Source organism: Microcebus murinus, chromosome 11, assembly GCF_040939455.1.
Source record: "Microcebus murinus isolate Inina chromosome 11, M.murinus_Inina_mat1.0, whole genome shotgun sequence".
NCBI lineage: Eukaryota > Metazoa > Chordata > Mammalia > Primates > Cheirogaleidae > Microcebus > Microcebus murinus.
The window spans coordinates 32,448,701-32,465,290 of record NC_134114.1 but is presented as its reverse complement, the minus strand read 5'-3'; the positions used below and the strand labels follow the sequence as shown (position 1 = coordinate 32,465,290).

Genomic DNA, 16,590 nt, shown 5'->3' with positions numbered 1-16,590 from the left:
ATGTTCCTCCCTCACCTGGAGAGGCTGAGGCCCGGTGTTCCCCTTTGGCTGGGGCAAGAGAGGAACCTGGCAAGGCCCTGCCCTCTGACCGCTCAGGCTCTGGACCTGCCTGAGGCCTGCCTCATGGGGATGACCTGCCCCACCCTATTGGTGTAAATGCTGTCGTCCATGTTCACGTCCATCCAGACAACCTTGGTGGGGTGAGCACCGGGCCTGTTCTCATGGTCCCCTGCACAGACCCATGGGTGGGGAAGGGACCTAAATAAGCAGTCTCCACCATTCATTGGTGTTTAGGGACAAGATTATGGGATTGGGTCAGCCCTAAATTGGAACTGAGTTGTTTCTCAGCCTGGATTTTTCTTTCAAAATGAACAAACAATGCTGTGAGTGGAGCCAGGTCCTGGCTCCTGTCTGTAGGGTCCACAGGGCAGCACCCTCCCATGCAGGACGTGGGCCCATGGATGGTCACTCATGAAAGAGCAGACTTTGGGGGGAAAACAAGGGAGAAGAGACCTGGAGACTTCTTCTGGCATTGAGAATGTGTCCCAGGAAAAGGACCTGCCACCTCTGCAGATGTGATGGCCCCAGCGCCATCCCAGGAGCGTGGCCCGGCCCCTCACAGCTGCGTCTCTGGCTTCCTCCCAGAGGTGAAGTGGGGCGGCCCTGCTGGCTGCAGCCCCTGCTGCTGCTGCTTCTGCTTCTTTAGCGCTCTGTAGGCCTGCACAACCCGCTCCCTCTCCTCCCCCACGATCCGCTGTCACGGCAGCGTGGTGGTCCCAGGCCGGGGCACACCGCCAAGGCTCAGAAGCATGCTCAGCATCAGCGATTTCTTGCCAGGCTGAGGAAGAGGGGAGAGTGAGGCACAGGCGAGGAAAGAGCAAGGCCTGATGATCCAGGAGCTCTACGCCCAGCGAGGATATAGTGCTCTCGCGGCCACAGACGGGGCACATACTGGCCAAGACACCTGCTTCCTGGCAGCAGCACTGGGGAACAAATTGAACAACTCCCTTCTCACCAGCCCAGGCCTACCTGGTCCCCGGCTATGCTTCTCCTGGGCTTGGCGGTCAGCTCTGGGGGCTGTAGGGCAACTTCACCGAACTTCACAGTATCTTGGAACAGCTCCTGCTCCAGCCTTTCTGCTGCTTTTTCCTCCTTTCTCTGCCGGATTTTATCCAGTTGCCGCTTTTGGAACGCTTTCTTCTGTTCAGACTTCTCCTTCTTGGGAGCTACCTGCGCCTTTGGCTGCCGGTTGGCCTGGTTCTTGCTGAGGAACAGCACGTGCTGGGCCTCTTGCTCCATGAGCTGGACATAGGCCCTGTCAGACTCCCACTTCCTCTGCTTGAACTTGGGGATGGTGATGTCTGGCTTTACTCCCTTAGCTTCCTTCTCCAGTGTCTTTATGAAAGCCAAATGGGCCTCTTTCTTCCTCTTCTTGTTACTGATCGGGTTTTTCATCTCCTGGCGGCTCCTCATGATCTCCCGGACGGAGACGGTAAGGGATTTCCTGTTCGTCCTGGTTTTGGGGCTTGCAATTCACTTTCTTCTTTTCTTTGCTGTGCTGCCCGGGCTGCGGAGCCAAGCACTGTCTCCCCCTGGAACTCCTGCTGCCGCAGCCACCATGCAGTCGCCCTGGGCTCCCGGGCCCCGCAGCCACCCCTCTGTGTCAAGCACCCGCCATCTCTCAACACCTCTCTATTTTCTTATTCCTGTTAATGACACCATGCCATAGCTCACTGCAACCTTGAACTCTGGGCTCAGGTGATCCTCTTGCCTCAGCCTCCTGAGTAGCTGGGACTACAGGCATGCACCACTATGCCCAGCTAATTTTTCTTGTTTTTTAAAGATGAGGTCATGTTGTCCAGGCTGGTCTCAAACTCCTGGCCTCAAGTTATTCTCTCACTTCAACTTTCCAAGTGGGTGGGATTATAGATATGAGCCACCACACCTGGCTCTATATATTTCTTTACTATAGTTTTCAGTTTTCCATCAGAATTCTCCATTAAGTCCTTTTATTTCTTGATTATATTAACCAGAGAATTATAAATTCCATATCTGATGACACCGTTATCTGAATCATAGCTGAATCTATATTTATTTCCTTTTTAAAAGTTTTATAATTGAGCTTGCTTATTATTATTATTATTTTTTTTTTGAGACAGAGTCTCGCTTTGTTGCCCAGGCTAGAGTAAGTGTGGTGGCGTCAGCCTAGCTCACAGCAACCTCAAACTCCTGGGCTCAAGCAATTCTGCTGCCTCAGCCTCCCGAGTAGCTGGGACTACAGGCATGCACCATCATGCCCGGCTAATTTTTTCTATATATATTAGTTGGCCAATTAATTTCTTTCTATTTGATAGTAGAGACGGGGTCTCGCTCTTGCTCAGGCTGGTTTCGAACTCTTGACCTCAAGCAATCTGCCCACCTTGGCCTCCCAGAGTACTAGGATTACAGGCGTGAGCCACCGCACCCGGCCTGAGCTTGCTTATTTTTAAAGTCAGATTTACTGAGGCATAACTCATATATAGCAAAATCCCTTTTGCAGTATATAGTTTGATGAGTTTTGACAAACATATGCATAATCTAACCACACTGCAATCAAGAAATTGAATTTTCCATCACTTTAAAAAGAATCCTTGTGACTTTGCAGTCAATTTGTTTATTTTTTAATTATTATGGATATGTAATAGTTGTATATCTTTATAGGGTACATGTGATATTTTGATACAGGCATACAATGTGAATTAATCAAATCAGGATGATTGAGGTATCCATCACCTCAGACATTTATTATTTCTTTGTGTAAGGAACATGCTAATTCCACTCTTTTAGTTATTTTAAAGTAACTAAAAAAACAAATTTGGATCAAGTACTCTCTGTTGGTTTTGCCTAAACTTTCTCAGAATTGCACCATAGTCTGACTTTTTTTTTTTAACCCAACCTTCTTTCTTTCTCTATCCTTCACAGGGATAGACATGCATTGTAGATTAACAGCTCACCCAGCCTTCTCTAAGCCCCTCCTTATTTCCTCTCATAAGCATTTTCCCCAATAAATCTCTTGAATAATCCAATCCCATCTTAGTGTTTCCTTCTTGACGAACCTGAACTAGCACAAGAAAACAGGTATAATGGGGTTCTGAGATCAGCTCACTTACCACTTTGTGGGCACTGAAAAAGCCATCCTTAGTGGTATGTAGAATACTTGTAGTTCCTAGTATATAATGGGGTTCTGATTACTACAGATTTGACCAGAAGTAATCTGGGGAAATGTCTTAGTGGTGGGGACCACCTTGCAGGTGTGATAATTCAGACATTTGAAAGATGGATGAAAACAATGCCACAAAGGCAGTAAAGTTGTCTGGTTACTGCTAAATTAAATTGACATCCTACTGATGGATAATGAGAACTAGGGCTGTTCACAAGTAGTTAAAGATTTAAAGAACAAGTATGAGAGCCAGAGAGACTCTTTGATAGCTGACGAACATGCTCTTTCCTTTGACAGTAGAATAGTAGACACAGCTGAGCAACAGAAAATAGAGTTGAAGAACTCCAGAGATGTTTAAATGTTTAGCCAAAACAGGTTTACTATGATAAAATTGGGACCCTGGTTGGGAAAACCTGAGATCCTGAAGAAATAAGCCCCCCGGGGGCCCTGGGGACATCTGGATGGATGTCTTTGAGGATGCTGGCTCTAAAGATCTCCTTAAACCCTCATAGTTTAGAAACATGGCCTATTCTTTTCTACTAAGAGCTAGCACTTCCCTTGTGCTGAAAGATGCTACAGAGGCTCATCTCAGAATCTACTCTTACCTCCTCTTTTGGCTGGTAGGTGAATAACTAGGAGTAAGGTCCAGTATAATCTGGTTGGGGGAGTGCTGGGGCTGATAAGGGAGGAAGGTGCTTATACCTCAAAGGATCTGTAAGAATAAGCTGGGTTGTATTGGTAAGAGCCATGTGTGTACCCCCGAGAATAGACTTTGCTGCTGATCAAAGGAGACAGAAAGTAAGACTGGGTAAGTAAGAATTCATTGACTTGAGGCTACTTTTTTGGGGATGGGGAAAATAATACCCTAGCAAGGATCCCAGGAAATGGGGCAAATGCTCTGCTAGAGTAGCCTTAGACCTCTAGAGAAAGCAGTGACCTACACTGAGTGAAATGAAAATGCCTGAGCTGCCCTGACAGATAGTAGAAAAAGGAATTAGAAGGCTGTAGAAAGTTGGCATGTTGGAACGGATATACTATATGAGGCAAGAAAACTCATCAAAGGACTATGTTCTTCAGGAGGGCCCAGAAGATATTATTAACCAAGGCCACTAGAAATGTGCTGGTGAGAGGTAAACCAGCACCACCAAAAGTTCAGCAGTCACCCTCCCCTGCAAGCCAGTCTTGATAGTAGAAGAGGTTGTCATGGAGCTATGCTCATTAATATCCATGGAATAGTTTCCTCTCCAACACAAAGTAATAGAAGCCAGATGATGGCACTTAACTGCCAAAAGCCAAGAGGCAACAATTACCAAATGACCAAGAATTTCAGAGAACAGCCAAAGGGACTTGATTTGCAGACAGTTGTAGAGATAGTTAATAGATATGCAGCCAACTGTACATAATATCTACAACAACAACAAATCAGAAATAGAAGAACAGGAGGCTTAGGCACATACCCCAATTAAAAAATAATCATCCTTTGTTCAGTTTCCAGAACAGAATCAATTTTTGGATCTGGAACCCACTGTCTAAGGATAAGGTCAGGTTCCTAGGAGGAAGAACACTTAAACAACTCTTCTTCTAGGTGTTACCCTAAGAAGAAAGGCCCACAGGAACCATGAAAGAGTTGTTACCTGAAGCCATGTACAGAAGTGAACCTGTATAGTCCAGGGGATGGCTACAGTGACTATGAAAATGCTCCTTTCAGACCTCCAACTTCAGAGAGTATAATTGACTGTTTTCATGACCATGCTTAGGTTGAGGTCATGCTTCTTAAGAGATGCTCCTAGCCAATGACTGAGCTTGATAGGGATACTAAGGCGAGCTTATTCATGAGAGTTGTAGAACTTATTTGATGGGCAACTTTGGCTCAACTTTGCTGAAACTTTCTTAGGAATGTGTCACAGTCTAAGACTTTCCCTACCCAAGATTCCTTCCTTTCTTCTTTTCTTCATAGAGGTTAAACTTGTATCATAGACTGACAGCTCATCCAGTTTATCTTTGTTCCCTCCCCATCTACCCTCACAAATGTTTTCTCCAGCAAATCTCTTGAATGTCTAATCCTGTCTTTGCATCTGCTTCTCAGAGAACTCAAATTATCTCACTGCATGTTTAACTTTAAAAGAAATTGTCAAGATATTTTTAAAGTGACTGTATCATTTTATAGTTCCACCAATAAGGTATGAGAGTTCATGTTGTTACACATCCTTATCAAAACGTGGCATTCATTGACAGTTTTTAAGATTTTAGCTACTCTAAAAGGTACATGGTAGTATCTCATTGTGGTTTTCATTTTCATTGTATTTCCCTACGAACTAATTATGTTGAACATTGTTCCATGTGCTTATTTTCCATCTGTACATCTCTGGGGTAGTAACTGTTCAAATATTTTGCCCATTTCCTTGTTAAATTGTCTAACTTCTTCTCATTGAATTGTTGGAGTTCTTTATATATTTTTCATATAAGTTCTTATCAGATATGCATTTGCAAGTATTTTCTCCCATTTTATGGCCTTTCTATTCATTTTCTTAACAGTGTTGAAGGTTAGAAATGAATAATTTTGATGAAGTTCAATTTAGAACTTTCACCTTTATTGTTTGTGCTTTTTTTTTTCTTTCAAAGAAGTTATGCCTAACTCAGGGTCACAAAGATGATTTCTTATGCATGCGTCTAGCCGTTTTATAGGTGTAGGTTTTACATTTAGACCTATCATCCATTTCAAATTAATTTTTGCACATGATGTGCATAAAGGTAGACTCATTAAAAAAGGATTTTAAATAACTGTATGAAACCAATTACCCCTCAACATAGGCTCATGAGATCTGCTTTACTGAAGGAGGAAAATTTCATTAGTGAAATTATATTCAATATGCTAAGTATATACCTATAAAAGTTATTAATTATATATTTTATACTAATTATATATGGACAGTGTTTCACATTAGCTAATACTAAGTACAGATACTAGAAATGAAATTTAGAAATGTATTTGTAAACAAAAATATATAGAAAGGCATGAAACCAAAATTAAAATGCATTAAGGCAACGTTCATTCAAGAATATTGGCTCTTACTAAAAAATTATTCACATATTTAAATTGCTTTATGATATCTTAGAATCCATTAAATTAAAAGTTAAAAACTTCAGCATCACCTTTCTTTCCAGAAAGAAAAGAAAAAGAAAAAAAAAATTAAAAACTTACCTTTTTTCTGCATGTCCTGACAAAGTTTGCTTATTTCTATCTTATATCCCTCCTCTTTGATTTTCATTTCACTTACAAGTTTGGCAATATTATTCTTATATTCCTAGAGATTAAAATACATATTAATTTAAAAAATATAAATATGTGTATATAACTTCTGATTAATAGAAAGGTGAAATCTCAGTTTATATTAATATTTGATATAATCATATCTAGAAGGGAAATATTTATTGTTTGAATAATCAGCTTTGAGAAAGACCAATTTATTTTTTTGTATGTACATAGTGCAATATTTATTTTTTAATTTAAATTTTAATTTTAATTAATAAATAAAAATTGTATATATTTATGGTATATAACATGACATATAAATATATTTAAAGGCAAAGAGCAGCACTTGTTCCCCACTGCAGGGACTGAGGGGCTAGTGGACCCCTCCACCCAAAAACAAAATCCTGTTTTTAGAGATACTATATTGCCCAGGCTGGTCTCATACTCCTGACCTCAAAGGATCCTTCTACCTCAGCTTTCCAAGTAGTCAAGACTATAGGTGCAAGTCACTGTGCCTGGCTGATATTTTTGAGAGATATATATATCTCACTATATATATATATATATATATATATATATATATATATATATATATATATATAGTGAAATGCCTAAATCAAGCTAATTAATATATCTATTACCTCACATACTTCTCATATTTTTGTGGTAAGAATATTTAAAATCTACTCCTTAGCAATTCTCAGGTATATGACACATTGTTACCACAATAACCACATTGTATTAATACAATGTGGTTTATTCCTTCTGTCTAATTGAAATTTTATATCCTTTGGCCAACTTCTCCTCAATTGCCTTGTCACCCTAACAGTTCCTGCTAACTACTACTCTACTCTCTGCTTCATGAATTTCATGAAAAAGACTGATCTCTGACCTAAGGCGATAAAGATAATATAGAAACAATATATTTTTACCTTTATTTCCTGAATATTTATCACCAGTGTTTAGCATGTTATGGATGCTCAAAACATTTAATTGTACAGATAAATGCTACTACAACATTAAAATATGTTCAATATGGGCTAAAACTATACTTTAGAGCTAATGGAAGGCACTGTTCTACAGCTAGCAAGCTTACTCTAATGTAGGATGAGTCTCTTTGAATGTGGGCTGAACTTCTGTTTCTGAAAATTATGTAAATATTCCTAATTCCTAGAAGGAGATTAAGCACTACTCATGATAAGGGTTAGCTTTAGGAGGAGGCATTAAGAGAAGATAGATTTGGGATTTGAAAAGTCCTCCATAGCAGCCTGAGATTAGCTTCTTAAATTGTTGAAGCATAGGGAAGATTTATCATGCTAATAACAGGGAGAGGACCATTGAGAGTGGTGCTGGAATAGAAAGCTCCCAAGACAAACTTTACCATTTTTTCAGGAGTATGGTCTTACATAAGAAACTACTCATAGGCCTAAGATGTAGACAAGAGAAAAGGTAAGCAGAAAGAATAAAAGTTAAGTAGGAGAATAGAAAAAAGCAATAATAAAGGCAAGAAGGTGAATAAAAGCCTCTAAACACCATAAAAGCTGGGATTCAATATTGTATTCCCAACTTCATATATATGTATACCTTGATGTATATTTGTTGAATGAATGGGAGTAACAATAAGAATTATTTAGATCAGAGATTTTAGCCCAGACCCAGTGAATGGGATTTTGAGGGTCCCTCAACTTTCTGAAATTTTATGCAAAATTATGTGGGGGTGTGTGTGTATGTGCATGCATGCCTTTGAACATTTTTCTCAGGAAGGGTTCATAGCTTTTAATAGATATTCAATGGTACTGAGGAGTTAAAATAAAGGTCAAAACACACTGGTTTATATAAGTTATACAATTTTAAATAGACACACATTCCTCCAGATTACCTCAATTCAAGGCATATAGTCTGGATTCCTATTTGTTGTACTCACCCTGCCAGGCAACTTGCAGGAATGGCCAAACCAATCCAATGTCTTGGATCTGATGAAAACTAGGCAGGTGAATTCAGGGGTGAATCTCACAAATTACCATTTTCCATATACATGTATCTAGGTTTCTGGATGGGCAACTACAGAGTAGCTTCTTTCATAAACTATTCTGGACTTAACTGTGTGCACTAAGCCATTGCTGCTCTGAGAAACCACAAGAGACAAATCTATCTATCCTGGAATATTCCACTGATTTTGCCACCTGAAAATGTTACCACTACAGTAGAACACTTCCATGAATTCGGCAAGACCGAGGATTTCCACCAAAGCCACTAGGCATAAAGGCCATCCTAAAGTTCAGGCTGAGTCAAGCTGTATCTCACCAGGTTCTGCTCCCCCATTTCAGCCTGTGCCAGTCCTAAGGAATTTAATTCCTTCCTTTTCTAAGGGGACCAAGCCTCAATAAGTTATAATCGGTTGCCTTCTTCTCATATCTTTTCTGGGAACTTTAAATTCCAAGGGATAGCCTCTGGTTGTATTCTTGCTTTATAAAATTTAATGATTCTCTGTATAAAAGTTACAAAAATCCACTTCTCCCACAAATATCACTATTAGCTAATGTATCTCCTGAGTTTGTTCCTAGGGAGCAGTTCTTTATGAGTTTTGGATGTGTCTAGAGATATTGTACTAGCAAATCCTCATTGGATTGAGGTCATTTTTTAGTTTGCTTTGAACAGCAGCTAAATAAAAAATTCAGAATCTTGGATTGTGATGTTTTCTATTTAATTTCCACTCCTTTGAAAATTCCGATAATATTCTAGACAAAAGTAGTATCCTAGGACTTGAAGTTTTAGAAAGGAAAGGAGATAAAATTTTCTCTCTCCTTGCTCCCTACTCTGATTCCAACCTGACTTCGCCATTTATTGTAGAGCTCTACAGTCAAGATATGGAAGGGACTGGGAAAGAATAAAGGAAAAAGGGACAAAGGGGGGAAAAAGATAGGATGTGTGAGGACAAGAGTGACTTTATTTTAAATGTTAATCTGTTATGTGACTCCCGACTAACCATAAGTCCAGGAATGTCTCCAAGATGTCTAGTTGACGTATTACTCCTCATGTAGGAACACCTATTTATTTGCCTTTCCTCCAAAAAATCCTTGATGTTGTTGCACACATCATAGGCTGTAACGCCCAAAGCCACCTACAAATTTCTTCCAGAGCCCCCATACACTTTTCCCCCAAGATATAAGCCGAGTCTAGTGAGTTGCAGTGCAGATATCTACCTGTTTTGTGGCCACTAAAGACTATGCTCTGTCCATAAGTTCCCCTACTAAATCACCCCATACCAACAAACTGAATTTGTCTGCCTCCTTTTTTGGTTTCTCAGCTCCTTTAGCATTTGGGAGGCACTTTCCATAAATGGCCCTTTCATGAAACAAGATAAGTCCACAAATATTTAAACCACCTCAAAATTGGGGATGAAAAGCTATATTTTTGTAAGAGCACAGCCAGAGTGCTACTTATTACTGCTGAGTATTACCCAAAATACTGGGCAGGTTTCTTCAGAGGCTTTTCAAATGAGGAACCAGACTGAATTTAGGGAGATTCTTCAAGCTGAAGCCTCCTCTAGATCCAACTTGAGTATTGGAGATCTTAGGTCTGCCAGAATTGGCTTATGGGAGATGAGAATAAGTTAGAATAATGAGCCTCCCAAAGGGCAGAGGAATGGGAACCAACGTTTATTAAGCATCTTTCATGTTTCGTAGGCACTGTCTACAGTTGCTATCACTATACTGTTCCTATAGGAGATTGTTCCCTTCATTTGAAAGCTGCAACAATTAAATTAACTGGACAACTAAATATATATATATATATATATATATATATATATATATATATATATATATATGTAAACTTAGCCAGGCATGGTGGCACATGCCTGTAGTCCCAGCTACTTGGGAGGCTGAGGCAGTAGGATTGCTTGAGTCCATGAGTTTGAGGTTGCTGTGAGCTAGGCTGATGCCACAGCACTCTAGCCCAGGCAACAGAGTGAGACTCTGTCAAAAAAAAAAAAAAAAAAAAAAGAAAGATGCAACAATTACCCAAATCATAGAGAGTACAGGCTCACTTATCTTAGAATGAAAAATATTCATAAGTGCTAATCAATAGACTATACTCCAGGGCAGGGGTCCTTAAACTTTTTAAACAGGGAGCCAGTTCACTGTCCCTCAGACCATTGGAGGGCTGGACTATAGTTTTAAAAAAGCTATTAACAAATTCCTATGCACACTGCACATATCTTATTTTGAAGTAAAAAAAAAACAAATGGGCAAAAACACCTGCATGTGGCCCACAGTCCGTAGTTTGAGGGCATCTGCTCTAGAGTAAAAACACTATTAATGTAATTAAAAATATGTAGCAAAATAACTGCATATCTTTTTAGCAGAAAGAAACAGTAATGCAAGTGATATATTAGTACATTATATTTTATAAAAATATTAGAGTTATCAAAACTTGTATTACTTTAAAAATAAATTTTCATGTATTAAAGATTTTGGTGCTTATATATATCTGCATACACACAAATTTTTGGCTGTGTTTATTAATGAATACAATCCCTTATTTTCTAATTTGAAAAGACAAATGCTTTACAGGGACTTGATTGAATATAATAATAAACTCACCTGTTCATGAGACTTTAACTTCTCTTTTATAAGATCAGCATTTCTTTTTAGTTGTTCATTTTCATCTGTGTAAAAATAATCAAAAAACAAAATCCATTTTTGATTAATATGGGAATATGCTTAGTGTTTTTGCTTCCATTCATGTATGCATTCAATAAACATACATCCAGCACCTACTACACATCACGCACTGTGCTATATACTGGGAATGTAGAAACAAAAAGAGAGCAATTGCTCTTCAAAAACTCATGTAGTAATGAGTCAGATGTTAGTAGTTATACTATGATATAATAATTGCTCTATAGTGAAAATGTATCAGAAATATTGTAGAAACTTATGAAAGGGAAGCCTAAGTCAGCTTGAAGTAAGGAAAAAATTTAGAGAAGAAGGACCACTTGGGCTGAGATTTAAATGATAAGGCTATCCCATGTTAAGGGAGGGCATTCTAAACACAAAAAATTACACAGAAGACCTTGGGGCTTGAGTGAATACAGCAGGTCTGGAAAAACTACAAATCAAGTACAGTATCATTGGAGTGTAAAGTGTGAAGAAGAGGTATTATATAGATTGGAGCCATATCACCAAGGTGGACATATTCTATATAAATGACTTTGGATTTTGCTTTAAAGGTTACAGGGAGTCATCAAAGAATTTTGAACAATGAATAAGTGAAATGATTAGAGTTATGTACTAAAAAGATTATCTGGTAATGTGGATGAGGAATGAGAGTTTTGACCCTAGAACAGGGGTCCTCAAACTTTTTAAACAGGGGGCCAGTTCACTGTCCCTCAGACCGTTGGAGAGTGCGCACTGTGGGCCGGGATGAGTTGGCTGCTAAGCAGGACAGGCAGTGGCAGCAAAAACACCCCAGGGACAGATAAATGTGCTAGGTGGCTGTGGCCTTCGGGCTGTAGTTTGAGAATGCCTGCCCTAGGGGCATGGAGATCAGTAAGGATAGATCAAGTAGGAGATAAAGAACCTAAATTAATTCAGTGACAGTATAGAAAAAAGTAGGCACTGAGAACTATTTAGATGGTAGAATTACCAAGGGATTTAGTGACTGGTTGGATAGAGGAGGTAAAAGTGAAATGGGGGGAGCATTTGCCTTTTAGGTGTCTGGTTTGGGTAACTAAACACAATGCCTTAATGACCTTTTGGGCAAATTTTAAAACCCTATAGTTAATTTTGATTACTAAACATGTGGGTCAATTTAAAACCTCAATTTCCTATTTAATTGAAAGTTTTCATGACCCTTATCACTGGCTAGATCTGTGGCTAGAAGGACACATGGACTTAGTTTGCTCTTTAATTGCTCTTCCCTGTCTTTCCTCTGGGTCTATCTCTTGGAGGTTGGAAACAAAGAAGGGGAGAGATGAAAAATTCTCTAAATTTTTGAGGGTCTAGTTCTCTAGGTAGTTGTGGCAAATATATTGAGAGTTTGGATTCAACCCAAATTTTGGTAACTTTTTGGCAGCTGTTTTTTAGAATATGGGAATATGTAGCTATTTTGTTGCTGTTAATTGCAGAGTGGGCCCTGGTCACTGATTTCAGGTTAATAGGAAAAGTCACCTATTACACATTCCTCTCTACAACCTTAACTATAAACACAATCAAAAACTAGTTAAAACAAACAAAACAACAACAAATGTAAAGATTTTTGACATTATCTGAACAATGCTTTAGGAAGGTTTGTTTTGTAGTATAGTAATGTTGAGAGGAGCCTTGGAAATAGCAGAGGCATTAAATCACAATATTAAATTTAAAATAAAAATCTAAAATCAATTAGCTTTCAAAGGTTAGGATCAGACACAGATAGGAAAAGTGTTATATTTTAAAGGGTCATATTTTAAAGGCTTTTTTTTAGGGGTCATATTTTAAACAAAGCCTTATCTCGATGACTTCAATTTTATAAAAATTTTGTCAGAAAATTTGATGTTTTTTGAATGAAACACACATTGATTGTATGAAAATATTTCCAAGAAAACACACACAAAATGTACTATTCCCTTTGGTAACAAAAGACTTCAGATATGTTTTCTGCTTTCCCCCCCATTCTAATGAGATTTTCAAACCATGGGGACACAATGCTCTCATAGTCATGCTACCTGAAAGTTTTCAAAGTGAAATGCATCTTGTCAGTACAATGTGTGTATTGTAGAGTTTTGAAAGTGCAGCTTTCAGAGAATTTTGATCTTTCTACTAGTAAGGGAGCTTGCCTTTCTTCTGTCATTCAGCTTTATATAATTTTAAAGTCGAAGTATTATTTTATTATGATAAAATATACATAACAAAAGTTACCATTTTAGCCATTTTAAGTGTATGCTTCAGTGGCACTAAGCATACTCACATTGTTGAATAACTATCTTCACTATCCATCTCCAGAACTTTTTTATCATACCATACTGAACTTTGTATCAATGAAACAAGAACTCCCCTCTCTCCCTCCCACTAGTCTGGCAACTACTGTTCTACTTTTTGTCTCTCTGAATTTCAGGTATAGCACATAAGTGGAATCATAGTAATGTCTTCAAGTTTCAGCCATGTTATAGTATGTATCAGAATTTCATTTCTTATTAAGGCTGAATAACATTCCATTGTATATATTAACATATACCACATTTTGTTTATTGATTCATCTGTCGATGAACATTTGGGTTGTTTTGGCTCTTGCGAGTAATGCTGCTATGAACATTGCTGTACAAATCTCTGCATCCCTGCTTTTGATTCTTTTGCGTCTGCATCCAAGACTGGAGTTACTGCATCATTTGGTAGTTCTATGTTTAATTTCTTGAAGAATTGTCAATTTTCCACAGCAGCTGCACCATTTTACAGTATCACAGCAATTCACAAGGGTTCTAATTTCTCCACATCCTCACCAAACTTATTTTTTTTAATAATAGGCATCCTAATATGTATAAAGTGGTATCTCATTGTGGTTTTGATTTGCACTTCCCTAAGGGTTAATGATGTTGAGCATATTTTCTGTGCTTACTGGTCATTTGCATATCTTTTTTGAAGAAATGTCTGTTCAAGTCCATTGGCTATTTGTGAACCAAATTGTTTTTCTTTGTTGTCAAATTGTTGAGTTCTTTATATATTCTGGATGTTAATCCCTTATCAAATATGTGATTTGCAAATATTTTCTCCCATTCTTTGGATTGTCTATTTACTCTACTAATATATCCTTGATACACAAAAGATTTTTTGTTTTTCTTGAGACAGGATCTCACTCTGTTACCCAGGCTGCAGTTCAGTGGCAACAGTATGATCATAGCTCACTGTAACCTTGAACTTCTGGGCTCAAGCTATCTTCCCAACTCAGCCTCCCAAGTACCTAGGACTACAGGCTTGTGACACTATGCTCAGCTAATTTTTTCTTTGTTTTGTAGACATAGGGTCTGGCCATGCTATGTTGCCTAGGCAGGTCTTGACTCCTGGCTTTAAGTTATCCTTCCACCTAGACCTCCCAAAGTGCTGGGATTACAGGTGTGAGCCACTGTGCCTAGCCTCCAAATTCTAAATTCTGATAAATGCCAATTTGTCTCTTCCTTTGTTGCCTCTGCTTCTGGTGTCATATCCAAGAAATTGTGAAATCCAGTTTCATGAAGCTTTTCCCTATGTTTTCTTCCAAGAGTTTTACAGTGTTAGCTCTTACCATTAGGTCTTTAACCCATTTTGAGTTAATTTTTGTACATGGTGTGTTACCTAAGGTCCAGCTTTATTCTTTTGCATATTGATATTAAGTTTTTCTAGCAACCATTATTGAAAAAACTGTGCTTTCTCAATGAAATTGTCACTCTAGTTGAAAATCATTTGATATAAATGCAAGGATCTATTTCTGGGATCTCTATTCTACTCTACTGGTGTATATGTTTGTCTTTATTCCAGCACACACACACACACACACATACACACACACACATACACACACATATATACATATTCATAATACTTAAGGGTGAGGAGTTTCCTAAAAAAGATTGTGCTAATTAGGAAACCAACACCTCTTGTATGTATAAGAAATGTTAAAGCACCTATCACTGAAAGAATTCTGTCAGGAAATTTGATGTTCTCCAAATTATACAAAGGCATATTGATTTGTTTTAATAAGTGATAAACAGAAAGACATCTCATGTTAATGGATTGGAAGAATTATTCTTAAAAGGTCCATACTACCCAAAGTGATCTACATATTTAATGCAATGCAATCTTTATCAAAACCTCAATTGCATTCTTTATAGAAGCAGACAAAATAATCATAAAATTCATATGGAACTGCAAAAGACCTTGAATAGACAAAGCAATCTTGAGCAAAAAGAACAAAACTCATGTCATCACACTTTCTGATTTCAAAATATATTACACAGCTACAGTAATCAAAGCAGTATGGTACTGGCCTACACATAGACATATAGACCATGGAACACAATAAAAAACTAGATAAATTCACACATCTATGTTAACTAATCTTTGACAAAAGTTGAAGAATACACATTAGGGAATGTATAGTTGTCCCAAGAACACATATTTGGGACAGGATAGTTTCTTTACATTGGGGAAAACTGGATATCCACATGCAGAAGAATGAAATTGGACCCTTATCTCACATCATATACAAAAATTAACTCAAACTGAATTAAAAGATTTAAATGTAAGACCTGAACCATAAACTTATTAGAAGAAAACATAAGGAGAAAGTTTCTTGACATTGGTCTGATCAGTGACTTTTTGGACATGTGAGATATGATGTGAGATATTTTACACTTATGAAAACAGCTATTATCAAAAAGACCAAAGATAGCAAGTGTTGGCAAGGATGTGAAGAGAAGGGAATCTTTATATACTGTTACTGAAAATATAAATTGGTATAACCATTATAGAAGACAGTATAGAGGTTCCCCCTCAGACTGAAAATAGAACCACATATAGAAAATAGATCCCTCATATAGGTATATATCCAAATGAAATTAGTATCTTAAAGAGATATCTGTACTTCCATGTTCATTTTAGCACTATTTAAGATAGGCAAGATATGAAAACAAATTAAATATCCATCAATGGATGAATGGATAAAGAGTATATGGCATATATATACATGCAATGGAATATTATTCAGCCTTAAAACCAAAGGAAATCCTGTCATTTGTGACAGCATGGATGAATCTGGAGGGCATTATGCTAAGTGAAATAAGCTAGATGTAGAAAGACAAATACAGCATGATCTCTTACATGTGGAATCTAAAAACATTGAACTCAGATAAATAGAGAGTAAAATGATGGTTACTAAGGGTTGGAGCTATGACAAGATGTTGTTCAAGGGGTACAAAGTTTTGGTTATATAAGAGAACTAAGTTCTGAAGATCTAAAGTTCAACAATGTGACTATAGTTAACAATATTGTATCATAGACTTGAAATTTGCTAAGGGGGTTAGATCTTTAAGGCAACTATGTGAGGTGATGGATACGTTAATTAGCTTGATTATGGTGAATATTTCAGTGTTTACATATATCAAATCATCATGTTATATATCTTA

The 16,590-nt window shown here is 38.0% G+C and overlaps 2 protein-coding genes across 2 annotated transcripts in view; both read right to left on the bottom strand.

Annotated features, from left to right (window-relative positions):
* CCDC152 (coiled-coil domain containing 152) overlaps positions 1 to 16,590 on the bottom strand; it is a 36,812-nt gene that overhangs the window by 4,372 nt on the left and 15,850 nt on the right. The window contains exons 5-6 of the mRNA XM_076007997.1: positions 11,057 to 11,121; positions 6,402 to 6,504 (exon numbers count right to left, since the gene is read on the bottom strand). Of these exons, the coding sequence (XP_075864112.1) occupies positions 6,402 to 6,504; positions 11,057 to 11,121 (168 nt within the window). The remainder of the gene's footprint in view (positions 1 to 6,401; positions 6,505 to 11,056; positions 11,122 to 16,590) is intronic.
* Positions 617 to 2,509, bottom strand: CCDC137 (coiled-coil domain containing 137). Its single transcript, XM_076008356.1, is given in 4 exon segments — positions 617 to 838; positions 1,030 to 1,485; positions 1,487 to 1,658; positions 2,502 to 2,509. Coding segments are annotated over 4 exon segments (858 nt in total).